This window comes from Lissotriton vulgaris, chromosome 6 (genome assembly GCF_964263255.1).
Source record: "Lissotriton vulgaris chromosome 6, aLisVul1.2, whole genome shotgun sequence".
Taxonomy (NCBI): domain Eukaryota; kingdom Metazoa; phylum Chordata; class Amphibia; order Caudata; family Salamandridae; genus Lissotriton; species Lissotriton vulgaris.
In genome coordinates this window covers 1290640133-1290656515 of record NC_141694.1, presented here as the reverse complement: position 1 = coordinate 1290656515, position 16383 = coordinate 1290640133, and the positions used below count along the sequence as shown (strand labels likewise).

The 16383-nt window shown below is 41.8% G+C and overlaps 1 protein-coding gene across 1 annotated transcript in view; it reads right to left on the bottom strand.

The window, feature by feature from the left end:
• Positions 1-16383, bottom strand: part of ADGB (androglobin) — a 1363241-nt gene that overhangs the window by 461696 nt on the left and 885162 nt on the right. The window contains exon 23 of the mRNA XM_086927423.1: positions 8425-8518. Coding sequence (XP_086783549.1) covers positions 8425-8518 — 94 coding nt within the window. The remainder of the gene's footprint in view (positions 1-8424; positions 8519-16383) is intronic.

Genomic DNA, 16383 nt, shown 5'->3' with positions numbered 1-16383 from the left:
GTTTTTATTCTTCCATGACAGGAAGCATTGCTGTGCGAGAGCTCTAGCCTGGCCAGCACTTCCACTGTAAGGGGGCTCAACCTAGTGAGGCAAGAATAATCACCTCTCTTCCCTCTGGCTCTGTCTCTGTGCAGCCCACCTGCTCTCTCCCTCATGGGACTGTCTAACTGACAGTCAAGTTGGTTTGTAGGCATGTAGGGATGCGGGCTACGTGGGAAGGGTGGAGTTGAATTGACTTGCTTTACTAGCATTTTAGATCAAATTGTTGCTTACTTGTAGTTGTTTTGCCTGGCCGTACTCGCCGAACACTCACTGGTCTCGCCAATTGGTTTCCAGGCCTCCGAGGGGGACCGCAGCTTCCTCCCCCCCTTGACCTCTGCAGTTTATGTAGAGTAGTGGAGGTACGCAGTGCCACAGATTTTTCTGCTCTCCGTGCACCAATTACAGCACACCAGGCTTTGAGCCCAAGCTGCCAGTCCCACTCCACTACCCTCCACCATGCTCCCTCTCAGCCACACACCACGTCTCACTATGTTTCATGTCTTCTCGAGTTGTTTCACGTCTCTGCCACTGCATGGGATGTAAAGTGAGGGAGAAACACACAGATCGGAAAGATCATTTGGCGCACCAACATTTAATTGTACTGGCTGCAGGCTTCTGAGCAGAGCTTCGGACACCAGCATTCTTTCTGTCACAAATAAGGCACTGGATAAACAGGGAACTAAGGGCAATATTCATGAGGCCTTGCAACAGTTTTGCGCTGCCGTTGCATCACTTTTTGTGATGCATCGCTGCATAAAACCTGCTCCCTGTTGCACTTTATGTAAACCCCTGCACTACATTGTATGTATGTATGTATGTATGTATAGGCATTTATATAGCGCACTACTTACCCGGAGGGTCCCAAGGCGCTTCGACCGCTGCGAAACCCTTCCTGGCTTCCCTGAGAGATGGTCCCTTAATGGGTATCTCCAGGGTGAGACCAGGCATCCCCGGCGGTCTGGTGGGGCCGTTAGTGAAGATGGGGCAAGCTAATGCCCAGAGTTGCCGAGTGTGATCGCTGATCAGAGTGGGCACCGAGGCGAGAGAATTATCGAGTCCGCTGACCCTGGTCCAGAAACCTGCCGCGCCGGGAATCGAACCCTGGTCCCGGGCCGTCCTCTGCTCTCGGGTCTGCGTCAGGTATATTGTATACAGGGGGTGGGGGGGTTCTCATGCAAGTAAGTCTCGTAGAAGTGACGCAGTGAAATCTATTAGATTTCACGATGACACCTTTAAGACGCAAATGTGTAAAAACCTTACGCCAGACTCATAGCCGGCGTAAGGGTGACGCAGTGCTATATTCATGGCACTCCATGCTGGACTTGCATCACACTTCTGACCCAATTCCAGCAATGCGTAATTTTGCGCCAACAGTAAAACTGATGTATCTGTCATTCTTGCGAGATGATGCGTCATACAGTAAATATGATGCATCCATCATGTCGCAAGGAGGGAGCAATGAAAAGTGATGCATCGCTGTTTACACACAGCGATGCATCACTTTTCATAACTGAGGCCCTAGGTTCTGTTACTCACTGTTTTGAGGCAAGAGCAGCAAAACATTAACCTTATGTTTCCCAGCTCTCATGTCACATAAGAATAGTGACTGTTTTTGTAGTCTCCACCTGGACTCCAGACACTCAAGGTAAGCGGTGAGAGGACTGGCATTGATCCGTCCCCTCCTCCAGATCTCCAGAAATGTTGATTATGTACCCCATTCTTCAGGGTCAGGCTTATAATCTTCAAACTAACGTACGATGACATGTTTGATAAGCACAGACCGAGTAGTGCAGCAAGCTTAGACCTAATTGCAGAAATAAGGCCTCAGCTTGAGAGAAACACTCTCAGAAGCAATGCCATACCCACGCATGTGCAGGTGCTATGCTCACTCCATTTGTTAGCCTCTGGTAATTACCAAGGTGTCCTTGCTGCTGCAGGCGTGGTTTCACAGAGTGCCCTCTCTAGGTTTTAAAAAAAAGATTTCCTAGATGCGATGGTAGAGAGAATAAACATCACCATATTACTTTCCCCAGCACAGCATAGGAGTTGCAGGTAGAAAATTGCATTTTTTCCACATTGCTCAATTTCCCCATGTAATTGGTTGTAGTGATGGCACCTGTGTTCAAATTTGTCCTCCCTCTTACAATGAGTATATATATATTTAGAAATAGGAAAAACATCCATTCACTAAAGGTACAAGCGTTGTGTGATGCAACCCATATCATCACAGATCTTGTAGCAAAGTACACTGGCAGAACGCATGACTTTCATGTTCAGGCATAGCAGCGTTCAGAGGAGAGTTTGAAGGTGGCTATCTACTTGGAAAAAATGGCCTATGTATATGTACATTTTATAAATCGTAACCACATTCTCAAAATGTTTTGTTGATCACAGTGCATATTTCCTGAGATCATGGATATTAACACCATATACAATGCAGCATAGAAACAGACTCGTTCTGTAATAGGTAGGACATTTGGTGTACCGAAGAGTAGATTTTGTTATCTACACAAGAGTGGCCATACAAAATTCTCCAGAGAAAAGTTGCAAGCTAATTGCTACTTGTGGAATTCTCCACAATGTAGCAATGTGGAAAAGATTGCCAGAGAAAATGTCAGAATGGGATTCAGATGAAGAAGAACCACAAAACCCACCAACACAGGAAGGTACATTGGCAGCAGACGAAAGAGCCATACATACAGCCAGGGCAAACAATTACTTTTAAGGTATGTGAATGATGCTGTCTGTGGTTTACATTTTGCACAAAGCTGAACACATGAAGTGCAGTGTTAAACAAAATAACCTTTATTTCTCAGGTTTTTAAGGGAGTTAAAAGAGTAGGAAAACAATATGTGGTGCAAATGTAAGAGTTACTACTGTTTGCTGCGACTGCAAAGTGAACTTTGTCACACAGGTGTAGTGGAGCCTTCTGTAGCAATAACACCAGCTCTTGATCTACTGCATTAACATGCATTGCCTCATTCACATACACACTGCTAATACTGGATAGGTCCTCACTTTCAGCTTGCCCAGTTGCTCTACTCTGTGATATTTGAGTGAGCTGCACGCTCTCTACTGCAGTGGTCACTTGCACAAGGTCCCGTGAAGCATCGCCACTAATGTGGTCTATTTCAACCTGCAGCCTTACAGTATGGGATGTAAGGTTGATGTTGCCTGTGCAAGGTGATTTATTGAGTGACTCAACATATCCATAAGGGAGAGAAGATGGTGTAGAGTATGTCTGTACACTGCATTGTCCTCTTGCATTCGGCCAATTAGAATGTTCGTAGCCTCTGGCCTTTCTCCTGCAGAAGAGAAAAATAACCAGGAATGAAAGGCTCCAGGAGGGCCTCGGGTGGAGGTTTGGATAAAGGAACTGATAATATGGGTGGGCTATGAAAGTGCCAGGGTGTTCTAAGAGGCCCAGAAGGGCATGGCTCCCTGGACGTAGCTAGTCGTGGGAGACATTAGTAGATGTCTTACAGCACCCTCATCACACTATGTTATCTATAACTTGCCACAGTACCATGCACTGTGTCCGACTAATGATATAATTTCCGATGTCATAAGTGTTTTATTTACTGCAATAATTTCACATGCTATCATTTAGATGATATCTAAGGTTATAGGTTGTACATGGAGATGGGGTGAATTATAGTTAATTTAGTGTGGTGAGTGAGGTGACAAAACTGGGCACGGAAGGGCTCAAGTGATAGTAATGAGACATGTGAGTTATAAGTATGACTTATGGTAATATGAAAGCGGTGCATAAATAATAATTTCAAAATATAAGTATAAGTAATGAATTTGTCATGCTTGTGTAGTTTAAGATGTGTTTTGCACAAATAAGATAGAAATGTTTGGGTAAGTGGAGCATAAATTATTAAATGAAGAGATAACAATAACTGTTTAATTTCTAACATCTGGGTGTGTATACCAAACCTAAAAAAGTTTTCCCAACTATAACTGACTTGTAACCTCTGGGTTTTTTGTGTGAATTTTTATGGTTTTTATATTAGTAACAATTTTGCGATATTCGTCCAGTGTACTTTACAAGAGTGAAGTGTTATTAAGTGGAGTGTGGCACATTATAGTGGTGGATAGTGTTGCAAAGTGTACTCTGGGAAAGTATATTGTGGTTTAGTGAAATGGAGTTTAGAGGAATAAGGTATAGTGGAGTAGTGTATAGTGGGATGGCATACAGTGGAGTGGTGTAGAGTGGAGTTGCATAGAGTGACGAGATGTTCAGTGAAATTGAGTATAGTAGAGTGGCATTTATTGGAGTGACATAGAGTGTAGTAGTGTACAGTGCACTGGTATGCAGTGGGTTAGCATAAAGTGGAGTGTGGTAACGTGGATTAACATCCTGTAAATATTGTAGAGAGTATTTGTGTACAGTGTAGTGGAATACTGTGAAGCAGAATACACTGGAGTGATGTACAATTTAGGGGCCGATATTGGAATATTGTGTACTGAAGTAGCGTACACTGGAGTGGGGTTTACTATAGTGCTATATAGTGGATTGGGGTAAAGTTAAGTTGTGTCACTCAGCCTGGCACGGAATACTGTGAGCTACGCCGTCGGGGCAACTATTAACAACCATGATGCGGAGAGGGAGTGGCGAGGAGTGATGACAGGAGAAGCACCTAAAAAAGAAACAGGAGCGCTGATGAGCAAAGCACGGCCTCCACGGCCCCTCCCAACAGACACTGGCTCCTCGTGCCAGACAACCAAAAGGAACAATTCGTGAAATCACTATGGAGGGATCGAGCCGCACAAAGGAGGGGCAATTGCGGTAATAGACCAATTAAAAGCCAGCATATCTGAATGCCACAGATTACAATGAATGGCAATCGAAGGGAGTGCCAAAAACCTACAAAGAGATACAACAGGTCGAGGCTCGACCTAAAAATGAAACTGCAAAGTTTCACTTTTTCTTTTTAAATGCACCCCTTTTTCATTTAAGGAAACAGGCTGCATTATTAAAAAAAAAGAGATTGCTTTATTAAAAAGAAATTACAGTCAAGGTGCTCTGCTGACCTCAGCAGGCCACAATCCCTGTGATAGAGGTGATTAATAAAAGAGTCGCAAATTGCTACCTACCTCATTAATATTCATAAGTTAGGTCTATTTGTGACCCATTAGGAATCGCTACTGAAACTCAAAAGAGTTTCATAGATTAGGAATACCAATTTTCTAATTGTGATTCGGGGAGAATTGTAATTAGGAAATCGGTATTCCTAATGTTAGTACATTTAGGGCCACATGCACGTAGCTTTAGATTTGCATTTGCTAATAGTAAATGTTTGTGATTTGTTATTAGGAAGTCGCAAACAACTATATACAACAGTGTGTTTAACACTGTTTACGATTCCCAGTGGGTCGCAAATGACCTACCTCATTAACATTCATGAGGTAGGTCGCAATTTGCGACCCATTGGGAATCGCTAAAAAACACAGGGATGTTGAGCTGCTGACCATCATGTCTGTGTTTGCTTTTGAATATGCAGCCAGTTTTACTTACAGGAAAACCGGATGCGTTTCAAAAATAAAAATGTAAATATTCTTTTCATTTTTTAAGAGTAGGCAGTGGTCCGTGTGACCCCTGCCTGCTCTTTAAACACGTTTTTGCATGCATTCACAAAGGGGAAGGGGCCCCTTGGGGTCTCGGTCCCATTTGCGAATGTATTAGCAACAACTTGAAAGTGGTGTTGAAAAGCGAATGTTTTGCTTACGCATGCTGCTCGCAAAACATTCATACATAGCATTGAGAGTTGCTGTTAGGAAAGGACGCCAAAAAGCTTCGCACATGTGGCCTCTAGCCCTTAGTCCTCCATCATAGCATAATTCTAGCGGCTCTATTCTCACCTACGAATTCTAATGGGAGTTCTAGTTCAAAGTCCATTTCTCACTCTTAAGGGTACCATTCCCATCTGAATGCAAAAATGTCCAGTAAATCATTAGTTTCCTTTTTCTGTAGGGCCTTCACAGGCATCTCCTGGCAAGCATTCAATGTATGGCTTTTGTAATCAAAACACTTCGCATCATTATACACCAGCCAGAAGTGTCAGTTTTAGACATCACCTTCTTGAACTTCCGAACTTCCTGAGGAAAGTCTCAACGCAGAAAAGGAAACTCAAGGGGTTTGAGAAGGATTGCATCATTTCCCACCATCAGCACAACACCTGGGACAAAACTGGTACCTCTAACTGGCGTCCACTACTACCATTAATAGTTCAGCGATTTCTAGCTAATGGCAAACTTGGAGGAGTCAGGGTCCCTGCTATATTAATGTAGCACACTTGTTAATTATTTTAACTCTTTTTTTTACAAAAGAGCACATTGTGACTGCTACAATGCTTTGCACAGTTTATGCATGTATAATCCAATAGATACATTCATAGATTGTTAAAATGACAACAGATTAATATCTATACTACTATTATAAAGAGAGAACTGTGTCTTTTGATCCAGGTAAACTCGAAAAGTACACCACCAATGCAAACACCCAATACATCTTTGAAAACGTCAGGGCAAGCAGAAGGACATAGGCTATATAAAAACAAAATATATATGTTAGAAGGGAAACGTAATTTTTAAGGGAAAGTAGTCCCTTAGAAGTAGTGCCAGCGAACGACGTGCGTGCTGATGCGTGCTGACATCATGGGGGAGCGCGGAAGCCGGAAGCAACACCCTGCCAGGAGCGGACGGGAGAAAGGAAGCGACACCCTCCAAGGTCCGGAGCGTGTAGAGGAGCGTCGACATGCCCAGGGGAGCGCAGTGTAAGAGCGGACAGGAGAGTCGGCAGAAGTGGCCAGGACCAAGAAAACGAGCGCGGAGAAACAGCGGAAGCGACACCCTCCAAGGTGCAGAGCGAGTAGAGGAGCATCGACATGCCCAGGGGAGCGCAGAGTAAGAGCGGACAGGAGAGTCGGCAGAAGCGTCCAGGACCAAGAAAACGAGCGCGTAGAAACAGCGGAAGTAACACCCTCCAAGGTCCGGAGCGAGTAGAGGAGAGTCGACATGCCCAGGGGAGCACAGAGTAAGAGCGGACATGAGAGTCGGCAGAAGCGGCCAGGACCAAGAAAACGAGCACGGAGAACCAGCGGACACGAGCGTGGGCAGAAGCGGCCAGGACCAACAAAACGGAGCAAGGAAACACTGTAAGTACGCTCTGCTGCGCCTCTCCTGCTGCAATGCTGCCCCCAGCCCCCTTCTGCCCCGGGCAACGCCGGGGCGTGCTGCTAGTTCAAGTAATAATTCACAATGCACCACCATCGTGGAACTGCTAAAATTGTGCTCATTCATATGAATGTTGGCTTTTTTTACAGGTGGACGGCCCGATTTATAGAGCTCAGTTTTAATAAATGTCACTACCTGCATTTGTCCTTGGAGGAAGTAATGGGGTAATTCAATGAACTGGCTGACGGCAGAGATTGCTTTTAATAGACTCAAATGAGTGTCACTTCTTAATCACACAGCTGTCTTCTCATCTCCTCCACATGATGCGTTTTGACCCTCTATGGACTAATTAGAGTCTTGATCAGGTCTAAGGTTCCAGGTATAGCATATCTGGGCATTGGTACAGCGTGCTGGGCTTTGAGTACCGTGTCTTCATCATTGATGAAAGGCAGCATTTTGACTGAAACCATATGCAGGCTGCTTATGACTCTGAGATTGGACTGGTTGAATGCAATTTCCTAATAGTTAATTGATTGTGAGCTAATTGCTCAATGCGTCTACATTTTTGGCTTGCACATCAATCCAATCATCGTCACTTCCCTAGTGTTTCTTATTATGTCCAAGCCGATTACGTCCCTTTGGACAGTTCCCTTCAGCGACAATAACATTTATAATATGCCATTAGTCTATAGATAGCGTCTGACTAATTAAATGCAAGCAGTTAAACATCTATGGAAACAAAATTGTTGGACTCTACCTCAGGGAGCCATGAAAGATGGGCAGCATTACCCAAAGATCAATTTTATAATCAAACATAGGATAACCCATCTTCTGTCATGACTATGGGACGTTTCATCGCCTAGTCAAGCATAAAAGCATGGCACAGCTAACTGATTTCAGACATGACAGACAGAGACCGCCAATTCCATATGCTCCCAATAAAAGGAAGGTTGTCAACTGAAGAGTAGCTAAAGAGTTGGTTGAACTCCAAAGCAAGGTTCTTGAGGAAGGACTTTCAGACCACGTTTCAAGCGATATCCTGCCATTAAATTCATGAGGCTTAGATGTGTGGCATAGGAACAGCTATACCATCAATTCACTACACATCCCACCATCTTTTGCAACATCACTACAAAGTTAATCCCCACAAAAGTCTCAACATATATCGTTCTTCTTCTTCAGACAATAAAGACAGATTACCTCAGTAGTACAGCACCATAGTGGTCAATATTTTGCTGTAATGTTGCCCATACTTTTTGTAGACTTTCTTTGGCACCAACATTTTCTGGTGTGCCTAAAACAAAACACAAATTAACACAGGTTTTAAATTCTATAAATCACATTACAAATTAACAAGCGGATGTTCCTAGTTACTAATGCTATCTGTTGCATTGTTAGTTACCTTATAGCATGGACAAAAATGAAATTCCAGCAAAAATAAATAAGTAACTTTTATGGAATCGTATATCATTTCTAAATGTTCCTATTTTATATACACCATATATGTTTGATCAATGAATGTATAGATTCACATCTGTGATTAACAGGGATGTTTTTCACAGAGGAGTTCTGAGTTACATCAGCAAGACAAACGAGAGTGAAGCTTCATATGTCTATGATATTACTATGATCCAAGGGTCTGGAAACACTCCCTTTATTCAGCTAGTCATTTACAATTTTATGTAGTTTATGGCCGCCCAACGCAACAATCGCTACCATTGCTCATGTGAGGCCTGCAGGGGTAGAGGATGCAAGTGGAGTTAACACATGTGGAGCCATACATATCCAGGTGTCCTGTTACCTAATCACCCTTGACATTGGGCTAGTCTCCCGCGCTCAAATGTTAAAATTTACTGCGTTCCGGTGTATATTACTGCACCTCCTTTATATTTATTTATTTTACCACTGTATTTGAGTTCCTTTTAATCTCGGAAAATTCAATAAAAGATTTGATATAAAAAAAAAAAATCCCCTTATATCTTGCCACTCTTTTCTCATACAAAGAATCCATAGCTGGCAGGCATCCTGCCACCTTTCCTCACCACATTTTATGCAATTTCACTCTCCCTAACCTTATAATAAAGCTGTACTTGCCAGTTTTCTATTCACCCTCTGCAATATTAAGCACACTCTAACACCAAATATGTCCTACCCGTAGTACTGCCATCCATAATCAGTCTCTGAAAGTATCAATATCCTCTCTGACACTGGGAGTAAAAAGCTTTTGTTCTGCGAAGTAAGGTTTACTTACCTTCAAAAATGATATTAACCACTCACTTGATGCTTATGAGTGTGGTTGGTATAATAAGACCCTGCATGTCTGGGATCCAGTCTATGCATCACTCCTCCTTCTACTCAATAGGATGTGAAGGATGGAAGATAGATGGAAGCATAATAGATTGGCTATATGGAATTCAGAGTCCACGTTGGGCAAAAAGGTTGGGAAGGTGCAAAGAACCAAGGGGCATATTATCAAGGGGGTTTATCTCCGCTTTTTTGGCTTTAAAAGTCAAGAAAGCGGAGATAAAATTATCTCCCCATTACCAAGCTGTCGCTAACACCAGTTAGCGACAGCTAGTAGGAGATAGCAACCATCTTGGGCCCCACTTTGCATGTCAGTGATATTTATCACTAATGAGATGCAAAGTGGGCGTGCCAAGATGTTAGAGACTGAAAACAGTCGCTAACATCGCTATCTCCTATTACCAACTTTTGGAGATATTCGCGCTAAGCGGGAATATCTCCAAAAGCTAACACCTGCCCTGAGCAGTTCTTAGCCATGTTATCCAATGGGAGGTGGATAACATGGCTAAGAGCATTTGCTCGATAATGCATGAATATCGCTGACTTTTCAGCGATATTCATGCATTTCGGCCGTTTTTTATCGCATTTGCGATAAACCTTGTTAATAGCAAGGTTTATCTGCGATAAAAATCGCCGATGTGCGGCGATAATTTTTGTCTCTAAACAAGTTAGAGACAAAAATTATCGCTAGTTGTTGGTAATATGCCCCCAACTTCTTTATTTCTTTCCAAATCTTGCTTCTTTTTTCATATAAGATCAAACAGCCTCAGCCAACGCGTTTCGTTCAATAATGAACTTCTTCGGGGCATTTCATTATTATTTTTTTATTACTCCAAAAAGAAGAAAACATTTTTATCGGTCACAATCCTCTCTGTTATTTTTAGTCTTGTTCATGTTCATCTGTTATTCATAGTGATTCAACATGACGGTGCGCATCATATTCCCCAACATAACCCTCACAATCAGGATTAGACATACACCATATTGACATCCACATCAGTGTCACATGGTCTGACAGGCAGAATCCTGGGACCTGGGGAGAGAGTAACATTATGGTTCACCATTAAAATGTGGCATGATCTCCTGCTTTGCCCCTTAGATGATTTACTGTATAGCTTGCTTGACCAATGCCAGAGTCAGTTCCATGGGAGAAGACATTATGGATTTAGAGGATGAGAATGACTGCTCTTGTTTGTTTTCTGTTTGCTGGAGACCATTGAGGTGTGAAATCGGCTTTGGAGCCAACCGACTCGCCAACTCTTCAGGAACAGACCTATTATTGGGAGTGTTAGCTTGAAGGCTTTGACCTGTGTGGGGTCACCAAATGAACTGGGAAACATTTGTATCAGGTTCTTATGTGGAGGGAGTTTGTCCTTCATTAAAGAAGAATCCATCATTAGGGAACAACTTCATGACTCTAAATGATCCCAAGAGGGGGACTGCTTCCTAGAGGAAAAAAGGTACTTTACCTTGATGCGAGCCGCATGTGCTTACTGTGGGAAAATATCTTAGGTAAATATTCCCTGACAGACTACTCATCTTTGGGAGAGGAAGTTTGTTTGGAAGTATCTCTAAAGGCAATAGCCAAAAAAAAGTGCATCCCTACTCATTGATGGTCTTCCGGTGCAAGAAGGTACAAGAATCACAGGCTGTGGCATCATGGCACAACCACACCACATACAACCATCATGAGATACAAAAGGGATAACTTCTTGAGTCATATCTGCAAGGTTTTAAGCCTGAAGCCCTTGAGTATACGTTAGACCTAGTCATGGTTGAAAGCGGAAACATTTCTCATTGAGACACAAAAATAGAACTCCAGACCACATCGATGACATGCAGGTTGAAACCAATCATCATATGACTTTTGTACTTCGGTCTCTGGATTACTGGGAAAGGCGCAAAAACATACCAGTAGCTTTCATTCAGGACACATGCACTGCTAGATTATAGCAATGAATAAACAGATTCCAAATCTGGTACTCACTCTAATGGCTTAATCAACAGAATATGATTTTTTGTTGATTTGAAAGTGGCTAAATGGAGTACATGCTCTTTATTTGTCCTGCCAGGTGGAACGCTCTGGATGAACTCATGCCCAGATAAGATATATCAGTGGCTTTAGATTTATAACTCAGAAGCCTTCCCTTATAATCAATGAGAATTTTGGATGAAAATATCTTGCAGATCTTACAGTTTTCGAGTCTGGAAAATGTGTGAAGACAATATATGGCACTCATGTGAGGATGTAAGGGACGCTGGGGAGCTGCGTAGGTTTTAAATGATGGAGTCACTTGTGGCTTCATGGTGGCACAGATTTATTGTTTTCAAGAGGTAATATAAGGGTGTTATCAGCATCCTCTTAACGGTTATTTATCAAAATGCTTACACTTGGTACAGTCCGAGTGCATATTACAAAAATATATATTTTGAAAGCACTTGTTTCATTTTAAAAGTGAAATCATTTTGCATATATATTTTGAAAGCACTTGTTTAATCTTAACCACTAAGGGACTGATTTATATGATTTATAAGATGGCAGATGACCCGTTGCCCTCCAAATTTATACATGACCGCCAAGCTGGTGGTCAGTTTTGAGGCATTGGCAGGAACCGTGGTAATGATGTTTCCAGTCAATACATATTGCTGTTTGGTACAGACTTGCATCAGCATGAAACAACCCTGCACAAAACAGTAACATTTTTATTTTCAAAAAGAAAATCCCAAAACAGAATTTTCTTTTTTAAAGTAAAAAATTAATGCTACACCATCATCAAAGATATTTCCCATGGCTGGGGGAGCATTATAAGGTTTTTTGCTGTCCCTCACCACCAGTGTTTGCCTGTTGGTGGCGGACAGTATAAAATGGCAGTGATCAATGGAAACCAATTAAGATTTTATCAAGTAAAAGAATGTATTTCCCACCAATCAGTTTAACTTATATTTTTATTTATTTATAGAATGTGCGTTATTTTATATTCAGGTAATTAAAGGTGAAAAAACAACAAAATAGTGGCAGAATATTTTGTTCTCTTAAGCTGCGTCTTTGACCCCACACACATACTCACTGACCCCAACACCCATGGCACTCAGGGTCAGAGTTTCCATACTTTTTTTATGCACATCAAACACAGCTTGTAAATGGGGAAAGCCTGGAAATGAGCCAAAAAACATGCCACTCTTTCAGGCCATCTTTATTTACAAGTACATGCTGAGACATTTGCACCCTCCCTTTGGGAACTCAGCCATAGAACTCTGCACGGCACACCATGACACTTCCAAGAACTATGGTATGAACTATAATATTTCCACAGAAAATGTTCTGAAAAGAATTATTCCTGAAGCAAATTATAGACTTATCTATATGAAGAACGAGCAAAGCTCTGGAACTCTCTGTAAACATGTTGCGCAGAACAAATCTGAGATGAGATGGTTCTGGGATGGGGGAAAGTCACAGCACTCTCAACTCACTGGATCAAATTTGAGTCCTTTTCATCAGATGACAGGGCTACTAACAAGACACAGTTTTAAGACCTTCAATTCTGTTATGTCCTTCTACTGTTACTGGAAGGTGAATGTGGGACTCCAGCATCGATGACAGGGAATAATTCAATCATGTCAGATCCAGTGCTGGAGTAAGAAAAATATATTTTCTTAGACACAGTTGTTGAAATGTAGTCCTGATGAAGTCAGCTATGTAGTCCTGATAGGGGCATGGCTTGGAGCCCATGACTGATGGTGGCGCACAGGTGAAACTTTTTGGCAGGGTGCGAATGGACTGCGTTTAGCCGTTAGCACCGGAGATTTGACGTGGCGTTTTCGACAGCGGATGCCGTCCTAACGAGAAAGGAGTCCTCCAATGTCTCCTACGTGGCTCTCAATCATGTGTTTTTGTATTTTATGATCCAGCTCGGAACGAAGATCGTTGCAGCCACCCTTTTTAATATGCTACTCAAGACCTCGTAACCACAGAATTCTGCATCACAGACTTGGGTAGCTTGCTTATATTTTTATCACACTAAATTATAAAGCACTTGCTGTGTTTCGAACGCTTTGAGAGCTTTAACGGTGGTGACCTTATATTAATATAGAACGCTTGAAAGAAGTTGTTCTTTCCACCTCATAGAGTTCTCTACAGTAGCCGCCATTTTGTTTTTAAGAATCTTGGAAACTTTACAGTTTATGAGAGGAAATAGGGGTGGCTGCTCCTCTTTCATGAGCGTTTCCTTTTTTTCCTTCAATTGGAAAAGTCCCCTCAACATCATATTCGTTTAGCATATGACGGATTTCTCGTGTTTAACTGGTGTATGAGATAAAAGATATAGAGCTCTTCACCACAAGATATTTTTTTTTATGGGATTTGTTATATACTCCCATTTTCTCTGAGCTATTTCAATTACTTATCCTATGGGCCACCTGCATCGTGCTCTGCACTATCTTTCGTCAAAAACTCTAACATTTTTACTGAATTCGCTGAAATGAAAGACTCAGTGGTATCCCTGTCTAAAGGTTCTTCTCCTCCGAGCTCAGCCCCTCAGGCAACAGGGAAAACAAACATAAAGAACTTGAAGAAAGACCCTCTGTCCCCGCCAAAACCTTCCTTTCCTGTATCCCTGGATATATTGTTGGAGGAGATACGCGCTCTTTGCCTTTTTATAGAGGATACAAGCAACAAATTGCAGTTTTCCCACAGACAATTGCTCTAAAATGGATGAGTGCCTCAATACAGTAGAAGCAAATGCCCCTCCTTTTGTTCCAACCATTGCTAAAGTCACTGTTCTGCAAAGACAGGTTTCTTTACTTCAAAAACAAGTCAAGGACCTCGAAAACTGAAATAGAAGAAATAATATTTACATTTATGGCTTGCGGGAGGGTATAGAGGGTTCTGACTCCATCTCTTTTTTAAAATCTTCTTCCTAAACTGCTACATCTACCAGAGGATACAGTGCTCAATACCCAGGGCACCCACAGACTGGGATGACAACCGGCTGGAACATCAAACTCACAAAGACCTGTACTTCCTTGAATAAACTGATCTGTTAAAAGTTCTCACTGCTGGCAAATCAATTGAACGCATTGAATGGTCTGGATCTACCTTATTTTTCTCTTAAGACTATGCCAAAGCTACTGCGACCAGACGTAAGGAATTCCTCATTATGTGACCGGATCTATGAATGACGGGGTCCCGATATTGACTTTTTCACCCTTGCCTCTTCAAAGTTACTTACAAGAACAGAACCACAACATACAAAGACCCAACCAAGTTACTGAGCATTATCAACTCATGCAAAACAGAATCCATGGATTTCTCTGAAGCTTCGACTTCAGAGATAGTTTAACACTATTACGTTACTATTACAACTTATCCTTTTTGAATTAACATGCTAATTCTTTGATACACAGTTTAATAGTTTTGAATTGTTGTTTTGATATCCGTTTCCAGCTCTTCATCGCATTTCAGTAACATTTTTTTCCTCCTTTGCAGAACTGTCGTAGTTTGTGCTTACGTTGTCTCCTTGTCACATGTGTTGCAGTCTCTTCGTGCCTGTCGTCTGGTTGAACCTGGGTTTGTCATCCGTTCCCTGTGGCTCCACCTTCTCTCCCTTTTTAGGGTTGGTCATGGTATGTCTCTCTATTCCTATTCTCGTATTCTTCCTCTACTTTCCTTTTTAATATCTTCTTTTTTTCTCGGCTTTCTTTCCCTCTCCTTTTCATTTTTCATCTCTTCCTTTTTTATATGCCTTCTATTCCACAATGGCTTCTTCATTCACTTTTTTCATCTCTCATGTACTGTATGGTTAATTTATTGTATTGCTGGACTACTTAATGGTTTGTTGTGTATTCATTGATGGTTTACCCAAAGTGGTGTCTCTTGTTCTCTTTTCTGATATTGTTATGTCTCTGAAATGAGTTTCTTGGAACGACAGAGATTTAAAGTCTGCCATTAAAAGACAGTGGTTTTTAATGCACTTGGTCAAACTAGAGGCCAATGTAGCTCTTATGCAAAAGTCTCACCTCACAGCAAAAGAATCTTTAAAGCTGAGGAGGGGTTGGGTAGGAGAGATTTTCTTTTCTCCAGGAGATGGTAAGCGCAATGGGGTAGCAACACTTTGCCATACATCGCTTTCTCTTAAATTACTTTCTCAAAGTTCTGATGATGAAGGAAGATGGCCGCATACAAAATTGTTGATTGGGAATGCTCTGATATGTTTATTGTCATCTCTCACAATGCATTGATGATAACTTTATCCTCGCTGGTGATTGAAACCAAGTTATTGATCCAGTCATTGATCGCAACTCGACCTATTTTGTCCCCCATAAAACACACAAAATGTTCGCTCAAACGATTCAGCAATACAAGCTAATTGATGCCTGGAGACTTTGCAACCCTACCACAAGAGAGTACACTTACTACTCTCCGACTCACCATACTCAATCATGAATAGAATATTTCTTTATATCCCATAACATCTTCCAATCCTTGAGAGCTGCGGATATTGGATCTATTATAATACCTGATCATGCTCCAATCTCTATTCAGTTAGACACTTTGCACACCGCAATATGCCCAGGAAATGACGTATCAACAAAGCTCTGCTCCTAGATTCAAAGTTTACTTCCTCCTTTGTTTCTTTCTTTAACAAATATTTTTTGTTTAATCAAGCAGATTCCTTACCTTTTTCTGTTATTTGGGATGCTTTCAAGGCAGCTGCTAGAGACTTCATTATAGGCTTCGTTTCCAAAAAACGCAAAACTTCACGTAAACTAACCAGCGACCTCTTATTTGAAATAAGGCAATTGGAGCATTCATATTACACTTCCAAATCAAAAGATTGTTTAATTGAACTTATCAAT